This window comes from Nerophis lumbriciformis, linkage group LG10, assembly GCF_033978685.3.
Source record: "Nerophis lumbriciformis linkage group LG10, RoL_Nlum_v2.1, whole genome shotgun sequence".
NCBI lineage: Eukaryota > Metazoa > Chordata > Actinopteri > Syngnathiformes > Syngnathidae > Nerophis > Nerophis lumbriciformis.
In genome coordinates, this window is record NC_084557.2 from 51,815,335 (window position 1) to 51,835,542 (window position 20,208).

The window sequence follows — 20,208 nt, forward strand, 5'->3', positions numbered from 1 at the left end:
ACGGGGTCAGAGTGCCGAGGTCAACGTTGGGGGAGGGAGAGCGACTTGGACCGAACAACATAACTTCTGTTTTATCTTCATTTAGGCTCAGGAAGTTAGCTGAAAGCCAGACTTTGATGTCGTGCAGGCAGTCAATAAGACGTTGAACCGTGTTATTTTGTGCCATGGGAAAATAAATCTGGCAATCATCGGCATAAAAATGAAATGCAATACTGTACTTCCTAAAAATAGAACCAAGGGGGAGAAGGTAAAGCGCAAATAAAATTGGGGCAAGGATTGAGCCCTGGGGGACCCCATGTGGTAAAGGAGCTGTGGACGACATAAAACTGTCTACTTTTACACAAAAACTCCTGTCGGTTAGGTACGACCGGAACCAGTTGAGGGCGGCGCCCTTAATGCCCACACAGTTCTCAAGACGAGTGATTAAGGTGGCGTGGTCGACGGTGTGGAACGCAGCAGACAGATCTAAAAGCACCAGGACAACATATTTACCAGAATCAGTGGACAGGAGGATATCGTTAAAAACTTTTAGAAGCGCTGACTCTGTGCTGTGGAGGGCTTTAAAACCGGACTGGAACAGCTCAGTGATACCATTATCCTCTAAGAAGGGCAGCAACTGACTGTAGACAACCTTCTCTAATATTTTGGAAATGTATGGAAGATTAGAGATAGGTCTGAAGTTAGAGAGGAGAGAGGGGTCGAGGCTGGGTTTTTTAAGTAGAGGTCGTACCACTGCATGTTTAAACTCTACTGATGTGGCAGCAGCCAGCGTCATCTCACAAGACCCTCGGGTGCCGTGGATGTCAATCAAGTGACTTAAGTGACGTCTTGGTGAAGATTTTTTAATGCCTGGCTGGCGATGGACTGACACACCCTCAGCGATATTATATGAGCACCTCTGGCTTGAAGCTTATGAAAACATACTTAATCAACGGCCATACATGTCACACTAAGGGTGGCCGTATGAACAACGCCAACACTGTCATAAACATGTGCATTATAATGACACCACACTAAACAACACTGTCATAAACATGTGCCATATAATGAAACCACACTAAACAACACTGTCATAAACATGTGCCATATAATGAAACCACACTAGACAACACTGACAAACACATGTTGGGAGAATATTTGCACCGCAACACAACATAAACACTACACAACAAATTCCCTGCAGCATCAACTCTTCAGGGATGCTACAATATAGACAAACACCATTGGTGGATCTACACCTAACATCCTCTGTAATGATACCAAGTACAATTGCGTATCTAGTCGATACTACTATGATTACATTGATATTTTTTAGCATCACATAAATCTTCTTTTGTTTAAAAAAAAATGATATTATGTTTATAAAGTCAGGAAATATGTCCCTGGACACATGAGGACTTTGAATATGACCAATGTATGATCCTGTAACGACGATTGATACCTACATTTGTGGTATCATCCAAAACTAATGTAAAGTATCAAAGAAGAGAAGAATAAGTGATTATTACATTTGAACAGAAGTGTAGATAGAACATGTTAAAAGAGAAAGTAAGCAGATATTAACAGTAAATGAACAAGTGGATTAATAATTCATTTTCTACCACTTGTCCTTAATAATGTGTACAAAATAATAGGTGTATAAATGACACAATATGTTACTGCATACGACTAATTAGGAGTCTTTGTTTGTTTACTTACTACTAAAAGACAAGTTGTCTAGTATGTTCAACATTTTATTTAAGACAAACTTGCAATAAGAAACATATGTTTCATGTACTGTAAGTTTTTTTGTTCAAATAAAGTCAAAAATGACATTTTTGTGGTCCCCTTTATTCCAGAAAAGTACTGAAAAGTACCGAAATATTTTGGTACCAAAATATTGGTATCGCGACAACACTAATGTACGGTTGTGGTAGCATCATGCTATATGGCTGTTTTACTGTCAGTGGCACCGGTGCATGGCAAACAGTGGCACTGGTGCATGGCAAACAGTGGCACCGGTGCATGGCAAACAGTGGCACCGGTGCATGGCAAACAGTGGCACCGGTGCATGGCAAACAGTGGATTAGAGATGCGCGGATAGGCAATTATTTCATCCGCAACCGCGTCAGAAAGTCGTCAACCATCCGCCATCCACCCGATGTAACGTTTGATCAGAACTGCACCCGCCCACCATCCGCCCGTTGTTATATATCTAATATTAATAAAAAAATATAAAAAAGGGTGAAAACTACGCGAATTGCACCTTGTGCAGACAAGATTTTTCGATCGGACACGGAGGAATTAGCGATGTAAAAGACCACGTTGGGACAAAAAAACACAAGTCTAATGCCGTTGCTAGCGATACAAGTGGAAAACTTTCAACGTTTTTCGTCGCCCAAACAGATTCTTTGGATGTGATAAATGCCGAAGTTTTATTTACGGAGGCAATAATTGAGCATGGACTTCCAATCGCACTGGCTGATCACATGGGACAGTTAATAATGTAATGCAACCTTTAAAAATCATTACACGGTGATCGCGATCCCAAAAATAAACTTTTCTTGCATGATAATGTCCAGAAAAATTCGCTTTATATTACTATAGAGTCCTTTTAACGAATGAGTTTGATGGTTTATCACAAACCTTAAATGAAAGAAGTCCTTTGTTCTCCTGCACCGCATGCACTTTGGCCTTGCTTCGTGTTTGGTGCGCAATCCTGTCGGCTGTATTTCACAGCACGACATACTGTAAAAAGTGTTTATACTATTTATACTTTCAATTAACAAATTGAAGTCTTGTGAAAGGTTGACAGGATAACTGGCATTAACTGTCAAAATAATTTCAAACTATTGAAGTTAGCTTACAGAATAAACATGTCAATCAACCCATATGATTTTTGCTGTAATATTTTTGTTTTGAAAAGTCACTGTGACTGATAGAAAAGTGATGGTTTTAGCAACATTTAACCTGTCTGAATGCTAATAGTCATTTTGCGTCGGGGGGCGAAGCCCTGAACCCTCCACCAGGACTTTGTCCTGGACCTACCGGGGCCTGCGGCCCTTGGACCCTGGCTACTAGGTTTTTCTGATTTAAAAGTTGGCAGGTATGGTGAGGTTATAAAGCTTTTGCCTGTTAAAGAAAGGAGACTGATCCAATGCACAGACATTCGCGTGCCACGCTGTCACGACCCAGACGCACACCAGTGCGCAATCATATGGGAGCCGCGCTGAGCGCACCTCCAAGCGCGTCTCGCTGCCGGCGACGGCCAGATATGGGCCCACGCTCCAGCGCCATCCATTTTCAGGGCTAGTTGATTCGGCAGGTGGGTTGTTACACACTCCTTAGCGGGTTCCAACTTCCATGGCCACCGTCCTGCTCTCTATATCAACCAGGGTGAGCCCCACCCCTTTCATGAGCGCACTACGTGCGGAGTGACCCCTGTTACGCGCCCCCGGCAACAGGGGTGGCAAGTAGGTAAGCTGCGCGGGCGGAGCGCGCGGAGTGACCCATGTTACGAGCCCCCGGCCACGGGGGTGGCGGGCAGGTAAGCTGCTTACCTGCTGCGCGTGACGCCGGCCGCGGCGAAAGCGGACGAGGCGGGGTGTCGGTGCGGTGGGTGCGGTAGTGACCCTGGACGTGCGTCGGGCCCTTCTCGCGGATCGCCTCAGCTACGGCTCCCGGTGGGGCCCTCTCGGGGGAAGGGGCCTCGGTCCCGGACCCCGGCGAGGCGTCCCTTCTCCGCTCCGTAAAAGTGTCCATCTCTTTTCTTTTTTTTTCTTCTGTTGTGGCATATGCTGCAGGTGCCTGCTCGTTTTTCGTATGTGGGTAACAACATTTAACTATGTATATATATTTCCCAATTGGTTTAACTGCCACCCGCAAAAAAAAAAAAAAAAAAAAAAAATTAATCCGCCCGACCCGACCCGCGAGCGGATAAAATCTTAGTTTTTTTAATTTCATCCGCCCGATCCGCGGATAATCCGCGGACTCCGCGGTTGTGTCCGCAAACCGCGCATCTCTACAGTGGATACAATTTGAAGAAGGAGGGTTATGCCCACCTTCTTCAAATGGACCTAAAATGAAAAGCTATGTCTGAGCAGGACAAGGATCCCAAACATACATCTAAACAGGTGTTGAACTTGATAAAGCAGGCTAACATTAAGCTGGTTGTACTTGTGCAATGACAATAAAGACCTATCCTATCCTAAACTCCTGGAATGGGCTTCTCCAAGCCTCACCCCAAATATTATTGGACTATGCTTAAAAGCAGCTGTAGCCAGAAACCAACCAATTGAAATCAACTAGCAATTGCACAAAGAAGAGTGTTTGCATATCAAGTCAGAGGTGAAACATAAAAAGGGACATTTAACATTTGAGATGGAACATGAAAACAAACCTTGGGGCAACGGAAAGAAAAGCTTTACAAACAAAACTCTACCTGGATTTTGTCACACCAGCCAGCAAAGTAGCGGAATGTCTGAATAGACATGCCGACGTGAGTCTTCAAGGCCAGAGTGTACACCGCTCCTGAGTCCATTGCCTCAATGGTTGCCAGCTCCTCCTGGTGTTGCTCCATCACATCTGCAAGCCTTCATAGCAAGTGAGGAAGCGGAGTATTAAACCTTTGACCCCCATTTTTTTATTCATCTTTGCAAACTATAAGTTACATTTATATGGAGTGCCGAATGTCAAAGTTCAGTCACACACATTCAACTCATTTTTCTCACATTTAGCTCATTTTCATCACATTTAAGTTTAAATGTTGGGGCAAATATTATATCTAAATGTTAAAGGGGAACATTATCACCAGACCTATCTATGTAAGCGTCAATATACAGGTAAAAGCCAGTAAATTAGAATATTTTGAAAAACTTGATTTATTTCAGTAATTGCATTCAAAAGGTGTAACTTGTACATTATATTTATTCATTGCACACAGACTGATGCATTCAAATGTTTATTTCATTTAATTTTGATGATTTGAAGTGGCAACAAATGAAAATCCAAAATTCCGTGTGTCACAAAATTAGAATATTACTTAAGGCTAATACAAAAAAGGGATTTTTAGAAATGTTGGCCAACTGAAAAGTATGAAATTGAAAAATATGAGCATGTTCAATACTCAATACTTGGTTGGAGCTCCTTTTGCCTCAATTACTGCGTTAATGCGGCGTGGCATAGAGTCGATGAGTTTCTGGCACTGCTCAGGTGTTATGAGAGCCCAGGTTGCTCTGATAGTGGCCTTCAACTCTTCTGCGTTTTTGGGTCTGGCATTCTGCATCTTCCTTTTCACAATACCCCACAGATTTTCTATGGGGCTAAGGTCAGGGGAGTTGGCGGGCCAATTTAGAACAGAAATACCATGGTCCGTAAACCAGGCACGGGTAGATTTTGCGCTGTGTGCAGGCGCCAAGTCCTGTTGGAACTTGAAATCTCCATCTCCATAGAGCAGGTCAGCAGCAGGAAGCATGAAGTGCTCTAAAACTTGCTGGTAGACGGCTGCGTTGACCCTGGATCTCAGGAAACAGAGTGGACCGACACCAGCAGATGACATGGCACCCCAAACCATCACCCAACCATGCAAATTTTGCATTTCCTTTGGAAATCGAGGTCCCAGAGTCTGGAGGAAGACAGGAGAGGCACAGGATCCACGTTGCCTGAAGTCTAGTGTAAAGTTTCCACCATCAGTGATGGTTTGGGGTGCCATGTCATCTGCTGGTGTCGGTCCACTCTGTTTCCTGAGATCCAGGGTCAACGCAGCCGTCTACCAGCAAGTTTTAGAGCACTTCATGCTTCCTGCTGCTGACCTGCTCTATGGAGATGGAGATTTCAAGTTCCAACAGGACTTGGCGTCTGCACACAGCGCAAAATCTACCCGTGCCTAGTTTACGGACCATGGTATTTCTGTTCTAAATTGGCCCGCCAACTCCCCTGACCTTAGCCTCATAGAAAATCTGTGGGGTATTGTGAAAAGGAAGATGCAGAATGCCAGACCCAAAAACGCAGAAGAGTTGAAGGCCACTATCAGAGCAACCTGGGCTCTCATAACACCTGAGCAGTGCCAGAAACTCATCGACTCCATGCCACGCCGCATTAACGCAGTAATTGAGGCAAAAGGAGCTCCAACCAAGTATTGAGTATTGTACATGCTCATATTTTTCATTTTCATACTTTTCAGTTGGCCAACATTTCTAAAAATCCCTTTTTTGTATTAGCCTTAAGTAATATTCTAATTTTGTGACACACGGAATTTTGGATTTTCATTTGTTGCCACTTCAAATCATCAAAATTAAATGAAATAAACATTTGAATGCATCAGTCTGTGTGCAATGAATAAATATAATGTACAAGTTACACCTTTTGAATGCAATTACTGAAATAAATCAAGTTTTTCAAAATATTCTAATTTACTGGCTTTTACCTGTATACCTTGATGTTGCAGAAAAAAGACCATAGATTTTTTTAACCGATTTCCGAACTCTAAATGGGTGAATTTTGGTGAATTAAACGCCTTTCTATTATTCGCTCTCGGAGCGATGACGTCACAGCGTGAGGTCACATCGGGAAGCAATCTGCCATTTTCTCACTTTCGTCGGTGTGTTGTCGGAGGGTGTAACAACACAAACAGGGACGGATTCAAGTTGCACCAGTGGCCCAAAGATGCAAAAGTGGCAAGAAATTGGACGAAATGTGTTCAAAATACGAGGCTGTGGGGAAAGCCGAGGAAACGGTCAGTCGTTTGTTCCGCACACTTTACCGACGAAAGCTATGCTACGACAGAGATGGCAAGAATGTGTGGATATCCTGCGACACTCAAAGCAGATGCTGACATCAACTCCAAAACTGGACAGATCAGCTTTCAGGAAAAGAGAGCGGATGAGGGTATGTCTACAGAATATATTAATTGATGAAAACTTTATTCATTACTTGCGGTTTTAAGTAAATTATTATACATAAACTGTGTTTACCAATAATTTTTTTCAATCATTCGAGTACATTCGGGTAGTCTTGCGCAATGCAGTATTTTGTGTCTATTTAGGTATGGTTATTATTATTATTATTAGCCTTTATTTAACCAGGTAAAAAAATCCCATTGAGATCAAAGATCTCTTTTCCAAGGGAGACCTGGCCAAGAGGGCAGCAGCAAGGTTACATTAAAAAACAGTAAACAAATACATAAAACATCACATTTACAACATTAAAACTTGCTCACATGACACATGTGCATACAGACAAGGTAGACTGCAGTCCTTTCACGGAAGCTTTAAACTCATTCAGCGTAACTATCCATCCATCCATTTTCTACCGCTTATTCCCTTTGGGGTCGCGGGGGGCGCTGGAGCCTATCTCAGCTACAATCGGGCGGAAGGCGGGGTACACCCTGGACAAGTCGCCACCTCATCGCAGGGCCAACACAGATAGACAGACAACATTCACACTCACATCCACACACTAAGGCCAATTTAGTGTTGCCAATCAACTTATCCCCAGGTGCATGTCTTTGGAGGTGGGAGGAAGCCGGAGAACCCGGAGGGAACCCACGCAGTCACGGGGAGAACATGCAAACTCCACACAGAAAGATCCCGAGCCCGGGATTGAACCCAAGACTACCGTATTTTCCGCACTATAAGCCGCACCTAAAAACCACAAATTTTCACAAAAGCTGACAGTGCGGCTTATAACCCGGTGCGCCTTATATATGGATTAATATAAATATTTATTTTCATAAAGTTTCGGTCTCGCAACTACGGTAAACAGCCGCCATCTTTTTTCCCCGTAGAAGAGGAAGCGCTTCTTCTTCTACGGTAAGCAACCACCCGCCCCCGTAGAAGAAGAAGGGCGCGGGTATTACGTTTCATTTCCTTTGTGTGTTCCATGTTGATATACGACTCCATGCGCGCCCACATCACAGATGGTGTCAAAAAACAAGTGAAGCACACAAATACAACACTCGCCGTCATTCCGGGTGGATTAACCAAAGAACTCCAACCGCTCGATATTGGTGTCAACAGGGCATTTAAAGCACGACTGCGAACGGTGTGGGAACAATGGATGACCGAAGGCGAACACACCTTCACTAAGACAGGGAGACAGCGCCGGACGACATACGCCAACATCTGCCAGTGGATCGTAAATGCCTGGGCGGATATTTCGGTCACAACTGTGGTCCGAGCTTTCCGGAAGGCAGGATTCACAGAACTGCTGGACAACAACAGCGACACTGACTCCGATGACTTCGACGAGACGGAGCCGGCCATTTTGGATCCCGTATTCGCCCAACTTTTTATTTCGAACACCGAAGGAGAAGAATTCGAGGGATTTATGAATGAAGAATAACTTCAGAAAGTGAGCGTTATGTTTATTTTGTGTGTTGTGACATTAACGTTCGAGCAACATTAAGTTATTGATGTTATTGCTCTGCACTATTTTGAATTTTACTATGTTTGTGATTGCACATTTGCACATTACCGTACATTTTGGGAGTGAACAGAGTTGTTAGAACGCTGGTTTTTATTATATTATTAAAGTTTGACTGACCTATCTGACTGTTTTTTTGACATTCCCTTTAGCGCAGTTAGATGCGGCTTATAACACGGGGCGGCTTATAGGTGGACAAAGTTTTGAAATATGCCGTTCATTGAAGGCGCGGCTTATAACCCAGGGCGGCTTATGGTGCGGAAAATACGGTACTCAAGACCTTCGTATTGTGAGGCAGATGCACTAACCCCTCTGCCACCGTGAAGCCCTCAGCGTAACTAGGGTTTGAAGTTTAATGTTCGATTGTAGGTTATTCCAAGCCTTCGGTGCTGAAAACCTAAATGCTTTCTTGCCCAGTTCAGTTCTTACTTTGGGGACAACAAATTGCAGAACATCCATTGAACAAAGATTGTGACTTCCTTGTTTCTTTGTTAAAAGACAAGACAGATGGTTAACCTGAGTGCTGAAATCGTGGAAAAATATATGTTCTTAGCGCGCCTGAAATGGGCTGTCTGCACTCTCAAAGTGCATGTTGTTGCCAAATGTATTTCATATGCTGTAAACCTAGTTCATAGTTGTTAGTTTCCTTTAATGCCAAACAAACACATACCAATCGTTGGTTAGAAGGCGATCGCCGAATTCGTCCTCGCTTTCTCCCGTGTCGCTGGCTGTCGTGTCGTTTTCGTGGGTTTCGCTTGCATACGGTTCAAAGCGATATGGCTCAATAGCTTCAGTTTCTTCTTCAATTTGGTTTTCGCTACCTGCCTCCACACTACAACCATCCGTTTCAATACACGCGTAATCTGTTGAATCGCTTAAGCCGCTGAAATCCGAGTCTGAATCCGAGCTAATGTCGCTATAGCTTGCTGTTCTATGCGCCATGTTTGTTTGTGTTGGCATCACTATGTGACGTCACAGGAAAATGGACGGGTGTATACAGGTAAAAGCCAGTAAATTAGAATATTTTGAAAAACTTGATTTATTTCAGTAATTGCATTCAAAAGGTGTAACTTGTACATTATATTTATTCATTGCACACAGACTGATGCATTCAAATGTTTATTTCATTTAATTTTGATGATTTGAAGTGGCAACAAATGAAAATCCAAAATTCCGTGTGTCACAAAATTAGAATATTACTTAAGGCTAATACAAAAAAGGGATTTTTAGAAATGTTAGCCAACTGAAAAGTATGAAAATGAAAAATATGAGCATGTACAATACTCAATACTTGGTTGGAGCTCAGGGGAGTTGGCGGGCCAATTTAGAACAGAAATACCATGGTCCGTAAACCAGGCACGGGTAGATTTTGCGCTGTGTGCAGGCGCCAAGTCCTGTTGGAACTTGAAATCTCCATCTCCATAGAGCAGGTCAGCAGCAGGAAGCATGAAGTGCTCTAAAACTTGCTGGTAGACGGCTGCGTTGACCCTGGATCTCAGGAAACAGAGTGGACCGACACCAGCAGATGACATGGCACCCCAAACCATCACCCAACCATGCAAATTTTGCATTTCCTTTGGAAATCGAGGTCCCAGAGTCTGGAGGAAGACAGGAGAGGCACAGGATCCACGTTGCCTGAAGTCTAGTGTAAAGTTTCCACCATCAGTGATGGTTTGGGGTGCCATGTCATCTGCTGGAGTCGGTCCACTCTGTTTCCTGAGATCCAGGGTCAACGCAGCCGTCTACCAGCAAGTTTTAGAGCACTTCATGCTTCCTGCTGCTGACCTGCTCTATGGAGATGGAGATTTCAAGTTCCAACAGGACTTGGCGCCTGCACACAGCGCAAAATCTACCCGTGCCTGGTTTACAGACCATGGTATTTCTGTTCTAAATTGGCCCGCCAACTCCCCTGACCTTAGCCCCATAGAAAATCTGTGGGGTATCGTGAAAAGGAAGATGCAGAATGCCAGACCCAAAAATGCAGAAGAGTTGAAGGCCACTATCAGAGCAACCTGGGCTCTCATAACACCTGAGCAGTGCCAGAAACTCATCGACTCCATGCCACGCCGCATTAACGCAGTAATTGAGGCAAAAGGAGCTCCAACCAAGTATTGAGTATTGTACATGCTCATATTTTTCATTTTCATACTTTTCAGTTGGCCAACATTTCTAAAAATCCCTTTTTTGTATTAGCCTTAAGTAATATTCTAATTTTGTGACACACGGAATTTTGGATTTTCATTTGTTGCCACTTCAAATCATCAAAATTAAATGAAATAAACATTTGAATGCATCAGTCTGTGTGCAATGAATAAATATAATGTACAAGTTACACCTTTTGAATGCAATTACTGAAATAAATCAAGTTTTTCAAAATATTCTAATTTACTGGCTTTTACCTGTATAACGATGGTTAAAATCAGGCACTCTGCTTTTCTCGTGCCCTGTCCTCTGCCGGGTGCGTCTGTCTGCGGCCTGCTGCTGGCCCTTGTGGGCGGTACGGTGGGTCGGGCTCTGGGGTTCCTGTCGCTGGCCGGCTTGGCTGCGTGGGGGCGGTGGTCCCTGGTTCCCTGGGCACCACGCCTCCTGTTTGTGGGTTGGGCTCTCGGGGGTGATGGGGCCGTGCTCTGGCTCCCACGCACTCTGGGCGTCGAATGTATTGTACATGCAAATTCACATATGCTCACATACGTACATAGGTACCTACGCTCCCACATACATACACAAATACAGTACATATTTACCTACCTAATGTTCGTACATCCACACGCACATTCAATATACAAACATACACGTACACATACTGTACATATACATTCACTGTACAAACACATATACACATTCTGTACATATACATTCATTGTACAAACACATATACACATTCTGTACATATACAAGTACATATGCATACTTACACTCATGCACATAATCACGTTTCATCAAACATATATTAACGTTGTTGCCCTAGGGTAAACTGGGTGTAACACATGGCACACTGACAAAGCTTAACCTATTGTGACTATAACAATCTACAAGGTTAATGTAGGTTGCTTCTCTTTCTCCCCCTCCATTTTTCTGCATTCTTTCGTATCTCAAGTTATCATTACGTATATGTATTGTTGCATTTAAACAACTGTATTGTTGATAATAAAGGTAAATTATTGGTATTGTTCATTATCAATAGCGCTATTTCTATTGGTATTTGTATTGATCCATTTGTAGTGTAATAATGCTCATTGTCATTTCTGTATTATTTTTTATTTTTCGCTAACTGCTTATTTGCTATTACTTTTACCATCATATTTGTACATGTCATATTTGCTGATGTTGCTCTATTGTTGTTGTTGTTGTTGTTTTTGTCTCTCTGTCTAATCCCCCTCTTGTCCCCACAATTTCCCCCTCTGTCTTCTTTTTTTTTCTCTTTCTATCCCCTCCTGCTCCGGCCCGGCTGCACTAAATGATAATATAAATACATTTAATAAAGTCAAATACAAATAAGGCAACAAGAGAAGTATCCTACACTTCTCTTTTGTAAAGTAAATCTGAACAGCCGACATGGGCATCTACATCAACTATATGATTTGCCTGAGAAGCTGGACAGGACAGACACAAAAAAAAAAAAATAATAAATAAATAAAAAAAAAATCAGGCACTTTGAAGCTTTTTTTTAGGGATATTGCGTGATGGGTAAAATTTTGAAAAAAACTTCGAAAAATAAAATAAGCCACTGGGAACTGATTTTTAATGGTTTTAACCATTCTGAAATTGTGATAATGTTCCCCTTTAAATCTAAATTTAAATGTTACTAAAAGGAATTAAAATAAAGCAGTTTGTCACTGAACAAATTACTTTATTGTCTCGCATGCAGCGTCTAACAACAAACAAAGAACAGGAAGTGGAGCCAGTGTTTGTTTGAACATTCAGTGTGCTGCATGTCTTTTTGCAATCGTTAAAGGGGAACATTATCACAATTTCAGAATGGTTAAAACCATTAAAAATCAGTTCCCAGTGGCTTATTTTATTTTCGAAGTTTTTTTCAAAATTTTACCCATCACGCAATATCCCTAAAAAAAGCTTCAAAGTGCCTGATTTTAACCATCGTTATATACACCCGTCCATTTTCCTGTGACGTCACATAGTGAAGCCAACACAAACAAACATGGCACATAGAACAGCAAGCTATAGCGACATTAGCTCGGATTCAGACTCGGATTTCAGCGGCTTAAGCGATTCAACAGATTACGCATGTATTGAAACGGATGGTTGTAGTGTGGAGGCAGGTAGCGAAAACAAAATTGAAGAAGAAACTGAAGCTATTGAGCCATATCGGTTTGAACCGTATGCAAGCGAAAGCGACGAAAACGACACGACAGCCAGCGACACGGGAGAAAGCAAAGACGAATTCGGCGATCGCCTTCTAACCAACGATTGGTATGTGTTTGTTTGGCATTAAAGGAAACTAACAACTATGAACTAGGTTTACAGCATATGAAATACATTTGGCAACAACATGCACTTTGAGAGTGCAGACAGCCCAATTTTCATCAATTAATATATTCTGTAGACATACCCTCATCCGCTCTCTTTTCCTGAAAGCTGATCTGTCCAGTTTTGGAGTTGATGTCAGCAGGCCAGGGAAGCTAGGGTCGATATTCTTCTCTTGATCATCTTCGGTGGCATAAGGGACGGTGTGAGCCAAGACATCCAGGGGGTTTAGCTCGCTCGTCTGCGGGAACAAACTACCGCCATTGCTTGCCGTGCTACCGAGGTCCTTTGTCCCTGAATTGCTCACACACTCCAGCAGATTCAATGAGGGTCTGGCAGCAGATTTCTTTGACTTTATGGTTGGAAATGCATCTGCTTTGAGTGTCGCAGGATATCCACACATTCTTGCCATCTCTGTCGTAGCATAGCTTTCGTCGGTAAAGTGTGTGGAACAAACGTCCAATTTCTTGCCACTTTCGCATCTTTGGGCCACTGGTGCAACTTGAATCCGTCCCTGTTGGTGTTGTTACACCCTCCGACAACACACCGACGAGGCATGAAGTCTCCAAGGTACGGAAAACAGTCGAAAAAACGGAAAATAACAGAGCTGATTTGACACGGTGTTTGAGAAAATGGCGGATTGTGACGTCATCGCTCCGAGAGCGAATAATAGAAAGGCGTTTAATTCGCCAAAATTCGCCCATTTAGAGTTCGGAAATCGGTTCAAAAAATATATGGTCTTTTTTCTGCAACATCAAGGTATATATTGACGCTTACATAGGTCTGCTGATAATGTTCCCCTTTAAGACTTTGGTTAAAAAAGGCTCATTAGTAGTTGGGAACAAAAAAATGTAAATTCCTAATTATTGGGATGGCTTGGCGAAGTTGGTAGAGTGGCCGTGCCAGCAATCGGAGGGTTGCTGGTTACTGGGGTTCAATCCCCACCTTCTACCATCCTAGTCACGTCCGTGGTGTCCTTGGGCAAGACACTTCACCCCTTGCTCCTGATGGCTGCTGGTTAGCGCCTTGCATGGCAGCTCCCGCCATCAGTGTGTGAATGTGTGTGTGAATGTGGAAATAGTGTCAAAGCGCTTTGAGTACCTTGAAGGTAGAAAAGCGCTATACAAGTATAACCCATTTATCATTTATTTATAAGATAAATAGTTTTTAGGGTGAAATACAAAGGTAAAGAGTGAAATGCTACCCAATGACATAGTCCTGTTTGGCAACTTACTTATAGAGGAGGTTTCCTCTGTCTCTTGGGTTCATCTTCCCCCAGGGCCCGGCAACAAAAGCGTGTTTAGCAGCAGCCACTGCACGATCAACATCCCCCACTGAAGCATAAGACACCTTACAGATAACCTGAAAAATGATGTGTAAGACACAACAATTATGACAAGCTTTGTTTTTGATATAAACGTCATGAGATATCTTACCGATCCGTTAGTTGGGTTAATGGTATCGTAGGTCTTGCCATTCTCAGCATCCACAAAACAGCCATCGATGAAACACTGGTAGGGCATTTTCACTGTCATGTTGTTCACTTCTCGGATGGCCTGGTAGTGTACACACATCACAAAGTCTCAAACACAAGCTCATCTGGACAAAGTGGAACCAACTACTGGAAGTGTGAACACATAAAGAAGAGCACACTTTCAATCAATCAATCAATGTTTATTTATACAGCCCTAAATCACAAGTGTCTCAAAGGGCTGCACAAGCCACAACGACATCCTCGGTACAGAGCCCACATAAGGGCAAGGAAAAACTCACCCCAGTGGGACGTCAATGTGAATGACTATGAGAAACCTTGGAGAGGACCGCATATGTGGGTAACCCCCCCCCCACTCTAGGGGAGACCGAATGCAATGGATGTCGAGTGGGTCTGACTTGTGAGAGTCCAGTCCATAGTGGATCCAACATAATAGTAAGTGTCCAGTCCATAGTGGATCTAACATAATAGTGAGAGTCCAGTCCATAGTGGATCTAACATAATAGTGTGAGAGTCCAGTCCATAGTGGATCTAACATAATACTGAGAGTCCAGTCCATAGTGGATCTAACATAATAGTGTGAGAGTCGAGTCCATAGTTGATACAACATAATAGTGTGAGAGTCTAGTCCATAGTGGATCTAACATAATAGTGAGAGTCCAGTCCATAGTTGATCCAACATAATAGTGTGAGAGTCCAGTCCATAGTGGATCTAACATAATAGTGTGAGAGTCCAGTCCATAGTGGATCTAACATAATAGTGTGAGAGTCCAGTCCATAGTGGATCTAACATAATAGTGTGAGAGTCGAGTCCATAGTTGATACAACATAATAGTGTGAGAGTCCAGTCCATAGTGGATCTAACATAATAGTGTGAGAGTCCAGTCCATAGTGGATCTAACATAATAGTGTGAGAGTCCAGTCCATAGTGGATCCAACATAATAGTGTGAGAGTCTAGTCCATAGTGGATCTAACATAATAGTGTGAGAGTCCAGTCCATAGTGGATCTAACATAATAGTGTGAGAGTCCAGTCCATAGTGGATCCAACATAATAGTGTGAGAGTCCAGTCCATAGTGGATCTAACATAATAGTGTGAGAGTCCAGTCCATAGTGGATCCAACATAATAGTGTGAGAGTCCAGTCCATAGTGGATCTAACATAATAGTGTGAGAGTCGAGTCCATAGTTGATACAACATAATAGTGTGAGAGTCTAGTCCATAGTGGATCTAACATAATACTGAGAGTCCAGTCCATAGTGGATCTAACATAATAGTGTGAGAGTCCAGTCCATAGTGGATCTAACATAATAGTGTGAGAGTCCAGTCCATAGTGGATCTAACATAATAGTGTGAGAGTCGAGTCCATAGTTGATACAACATAATAGTGTGAGAGTCTAGTCCATAGTGGATCTAACATAATAGTGGGAGTCCAGTCCATAGTTGATCCAACATAATAGTGTGGGAGTCCAGTCCATAGTGGATCTAACATAATAGTGTGAGAGTCCAGTCCATAGTGGATCTAATATAATAGTGTGAGAGTCCAGTCCATAGTGGATCCAACATAATAGTGTGAGAGTCCAGTCCATAGTGGATCTAACATAATAGTGTGAGAGTCCAGTCCATAGTGGATCTAACATAATAGTGTGAGAGTCCAGTCCATAGTGGATCTAACATAATAGTGTGAGAGTCCAGTCCATAGTGGATCTAACATAATAGTGTGAGAGTCCAGTCCATAGTGGATCTAACATAATAGTGTGAGAGTCGAGTCCATAGTTGATACAACATAATAGTGTGAGAGTCCAGTCCATAGTGGATCTAACATAATAGTGTGAGAGTCCAGTCCATAGTGGATCTAACATAATAGTGAGAGTCCAGTCCATAGTGGATCTAACATAATAGTGAGAGTCCAGTCCATAGTTGATCCAACATAATAGTGTGAGAGTCCAGTCCATAGTGGATCTAACATAATAGTGTGAGAGTCCAGTCCATAGTGGATCTAACATAATAGTGTGAGAGTCCAGTCCATAGTGGATCTAACATAATAGTGTGAGAGTCCAGTCCATAGTGGATCTAACATAATAGTGTGAGAGTCCAGTCCATAGTGGATCTAACATAATAGTGAGAGTCCAGTCCATAGTTGATCCAACATAATAGTGAGAGTCCAGTCCATAGTGGATCTATCATAATAGTGTGAGAGTCTAGTCCATAGTGGATCTAACATAATAGTGAGAGTCCAGTCCATAGTTGATCCAACATAATAGTGTGAGAGTCCAGTCCATAGTGGATCTAACATAATAGTGTGAGAGTCCAGTCCATAGTGGATCTAATATAATAGTGAGAGTCCAGTCCATAGTGGATCTAACATAATAGTGTGAGAGTCTAGTCCATAGTGGATCTAACATAATAGTGAGAGTCCAGTCCATAGTTGATCCAACATAATAGTGTGAGAGTCCAGTCCATAGTGGATCTAACATAATAGTGTGAGAGTCCAGTCCATAGTGGATCTAACATAATAGTGTGAGAGTCCAGTCCATAGTGGATCTAACATAATAGTGTGAGAGTCGAGTCCATAGTTGATACAACATAATAGTGTGAGAGTCTAGTCCATAGTGGATCTAACATAATAGTAAGAGTCCAGTCCATAGTTGATCCAACATAATAGTGTGAGAGTCCAGTCCATAGTGGATCTAACATAATACTGAGAGTCCAGTCCATAGTGGATCTAATATAATAGTGAGAGTCCAGTCCATAGTGGATCTAACATAATAGTGTGAGAGTCTAGTCCATAGTGGATCTAACATAATAGTGAGAGTCCAGTCCATAGTGGATCTAACATAATAGTGTGAGAGTCCAGTCCATAGTGGATCTAACATAATACTGAAAGTCCAGTCCATAGTGGATCTAACATAATAGTGTGAGAGTCCAGTCCATAGTGGATCTAACATAATAGTGTGAGAGTCCAGTCCATAGTGGATCTAACATAATAGTGTGAGAGTCCAGTCCATAGTGGATCTAATATAATAGTGTGAGAGTCCAGTCCATAGTGGATCTAACATAATAGTGTGAGAGTCGAGTCCATAGTTGATACAACATAATAGTGTGAGAGTCTAGTCCATAGTGGATCTAACATAATAGTGTGAGAGTCCAGTCCATAGTGGATCTAACATAATAGTGTGAGAGTCCAGTCCATAGTGGATCTAACATAATAGTGTGAGAGTCCAGTCCATAGTGGATCTAACATAATAGTGTGAGAGTCCAGTCCATAGTGGATCTAACATAATAGTGTGAAAGTCCAGTCCATAGTGGATCTAACATAATAGTGAGAGTCCAGTCCATAGTGGATCTAACATAATACTGAGAGTCCAGTCCATAGTGGATCTAACATAATAGTGTGAGAGTCCAGTCCATAGTGGATCTAACATAATAGTGTGAGAGTCCAGTCCATAGTGGATCTAACATAATAGTGTGAGAGTCCAGTCCATAGTTGATCCAACATAATAGTGTGAGAGTCCAGTCCATAGTGGATCTAACATAATAGTGTGAGAGTCCAGTCCATTGTGGATCTAACATAATAGTGTGAGAGTCCAGTCCATAGTTGATACAACATAATAGTGTGAGAGTCTAGTCCGTAGTGGATCTAACATAATAGTGAGAGTCCAGTCCATAGTTGATCCAACATAATAGTGTGAGAGTCCAGTCCATAGTGGATCTAACATAATAGTGTGAGAGTCCAGTCCATAGTGGATCTAACATAATGGTGTGAGAGTCCAGTCCATAGTGGATCTAACATAATAGTGTGAAAGTCCAGTCCATAGTGGATCTAACATAATAGTGAGAGTCCAGTCCATAGTGGATCTAACATAATACTGAGAGTCCAGTCCATAGTGGATCTAACATAATAGTGTGAGAGTCCAGTCCATAGTGGATCTAACATAATAGTGTGAGAGTCCAGTCCATAGTGGATCTAACATAATAGTGTGAGAGTCCAGTCCATAGTTGATCCAACATAATAGTGTGAGAGTCCAGTCCATAGTGGATCTAACATAATAGTGTGAGAGTCCAGTCCATTGTGGATCTAACATAATAGTGTGAGAGTCCAGTCCATAGTTGATACAACATAATAGTGTGAGAGTCTAGTCCGTAGTGGATCTAACATAATAGTGAGAGTCCAGTCCATAGTTGATCCAACATAATAGTGTGAGAGTCCAGTCCATAGTGGATCTAACATAATAGTGTGAGAGTCCAGTCCATAGTGGATCTAATATAATAGTGAGAGTCCAGTCCATAGTTGATCCAACATAATAGTGTGAGAGTCCAGTCCATAGTGGATCTAACATAATAGTGTGAGAGTCCAGTCCATAGTGGATCTAACATAATAGTGTGAGAGTCGAGTCCATAGTTGATACAACATAATAGTGTGAGAGCCTAGTCCATAGTGGATCTAACATAATAGTGAGAGTCCAGTCCATAGTGGATCTAACATAATAGTGTGAGAGTCCAGTCCATAGTGGATCTAACATAATAGTGTGAGAGTCCAGTCCATAGTGGATCTAACATAATAGTGTGAGAGTCCAGTCCATAGTGGATCTAACATAATACTGAGAGTCCAGTCCATAGTGGATCTAACATAATAGTGTGAGAGTCCAGTCCATAGTGGATCTAACATAATAGTGTGAGAGTCCAGTCCATAGTGGATCTAACATAATAGTGTGAGAGTCCAGTCCATAGTGGATCTAACATAATAGTGAGAGTCCAGTCCATAGTGGATCTAACATAATATTGTGAGAGTCCAGTCCATAGTGGATCTAACATAATAGTGAGAGTCCAGTCCATAGTGGATCTAACATAATAGTGTGAGAGTCCAGTCCATAGTGGATCTAATATAATAGTGTGAGAGTCCAGTCCATAGTGGATCTAACATAATAGTGTGAGAGTCCAGTCCATAGTGGATCTAACATAATACTGAAAGTCCAGTCCATAGTGGATCTAACATAATAGTGTGAGAGTCCAGTCCATAGTGGATCTAACATAATAGTGTGAGAGTCCAGTCCATAGTGGATCTAACATAATAGTGTGAGAGTCCAGTCCATAGTGGATCTAATATAATAGTGTGAGAGTCCAGTCCATAGTGGATCTAACATAATAGTGTGAGAGTCGAGTCCATAGTTGATACAACATAATAGTGTGAGAGTCTAGTCCATAGTGGATCTAACATAATAGTGTGAGAGTCCAGTCCATAGTGGATCTAACATAATAGTGTGAGAGTCCAGTCCATAGTGGATCTAACATAATAGTTTGAGAGTCCAGTCCATAGTGGATCTAACATAATAGTGTGAGAGTCCAGTCCATAGTGGATCTAACATAATAGTGTGAAAGTCCAGTCCATAGTGGATCTAACATAATAGTGAGAGTCCAGTCCATAGTGGATCTAACATAATAGTGTGAGAGTCCAGTCCATAGTGGATCTAACATAATAGTGTGAGAGTCCAGTCCATAGTGGATCTAACATAATAGTGTGAGAGTCCAGTCCATAGTTGATCCAACATAATAGTGTGAGAGTCCAGTCCATAGTGGATCTAACATAATAGTGTGAGAGTCCAGTCCATTGTGGATCTAACATAATAGTGTGAGAGTCCAGTCCATAGTTGATACAACATAATAGTGTGAGAGTCTAGTCCGTAGTGGATCTAACATAATAGTGAGAGTCCAGTCCATAGTTGATCCAACATAATAGTGTGAGAGTCCAGTCCATAGTGGATCTAACATAATAGTGTGAGAGTCCAGTCCATAGTGGATCTAATATAATAGTGAGAGTCCAGTCCATAGTT

General features: G+C 42.2%; 1 protein-coding gene across 2 annotated transcripts in view; it reads right to left on the reverse strand.

Moving 5' to 3' along the window:
* LOC133612220 (mitochondrial 10-formyltetrahydrofolate dehydrogenase-like) overlaps positions 1-20,208 on the reverse strand; it is a 144,199-nt gene that overhangs the window by 35,318 nt on the left and 88,673 nt on the right. For both annotated transcript variants that reach the window (XM_072913998.1, XM_072913999.1), the window contains exons 11-13: positions 14,322-14,441; positions 14,120-14,247; positions 4,421-4,571 (exon numbers count right to left, since the gene is read on the reverse strand). In XM_072913998.1, the coding sequence (XP_072770099.1) occupies positions 4,421-4,571; positions 14,120-14,247; positions 14,322-14,441 (399 nt within the window). The remainder of the gene's footprint in view (positions 1-4,420; positions 4,572-14,119; positions 14,248-14,321; positions 14,442-20,208) is intronic.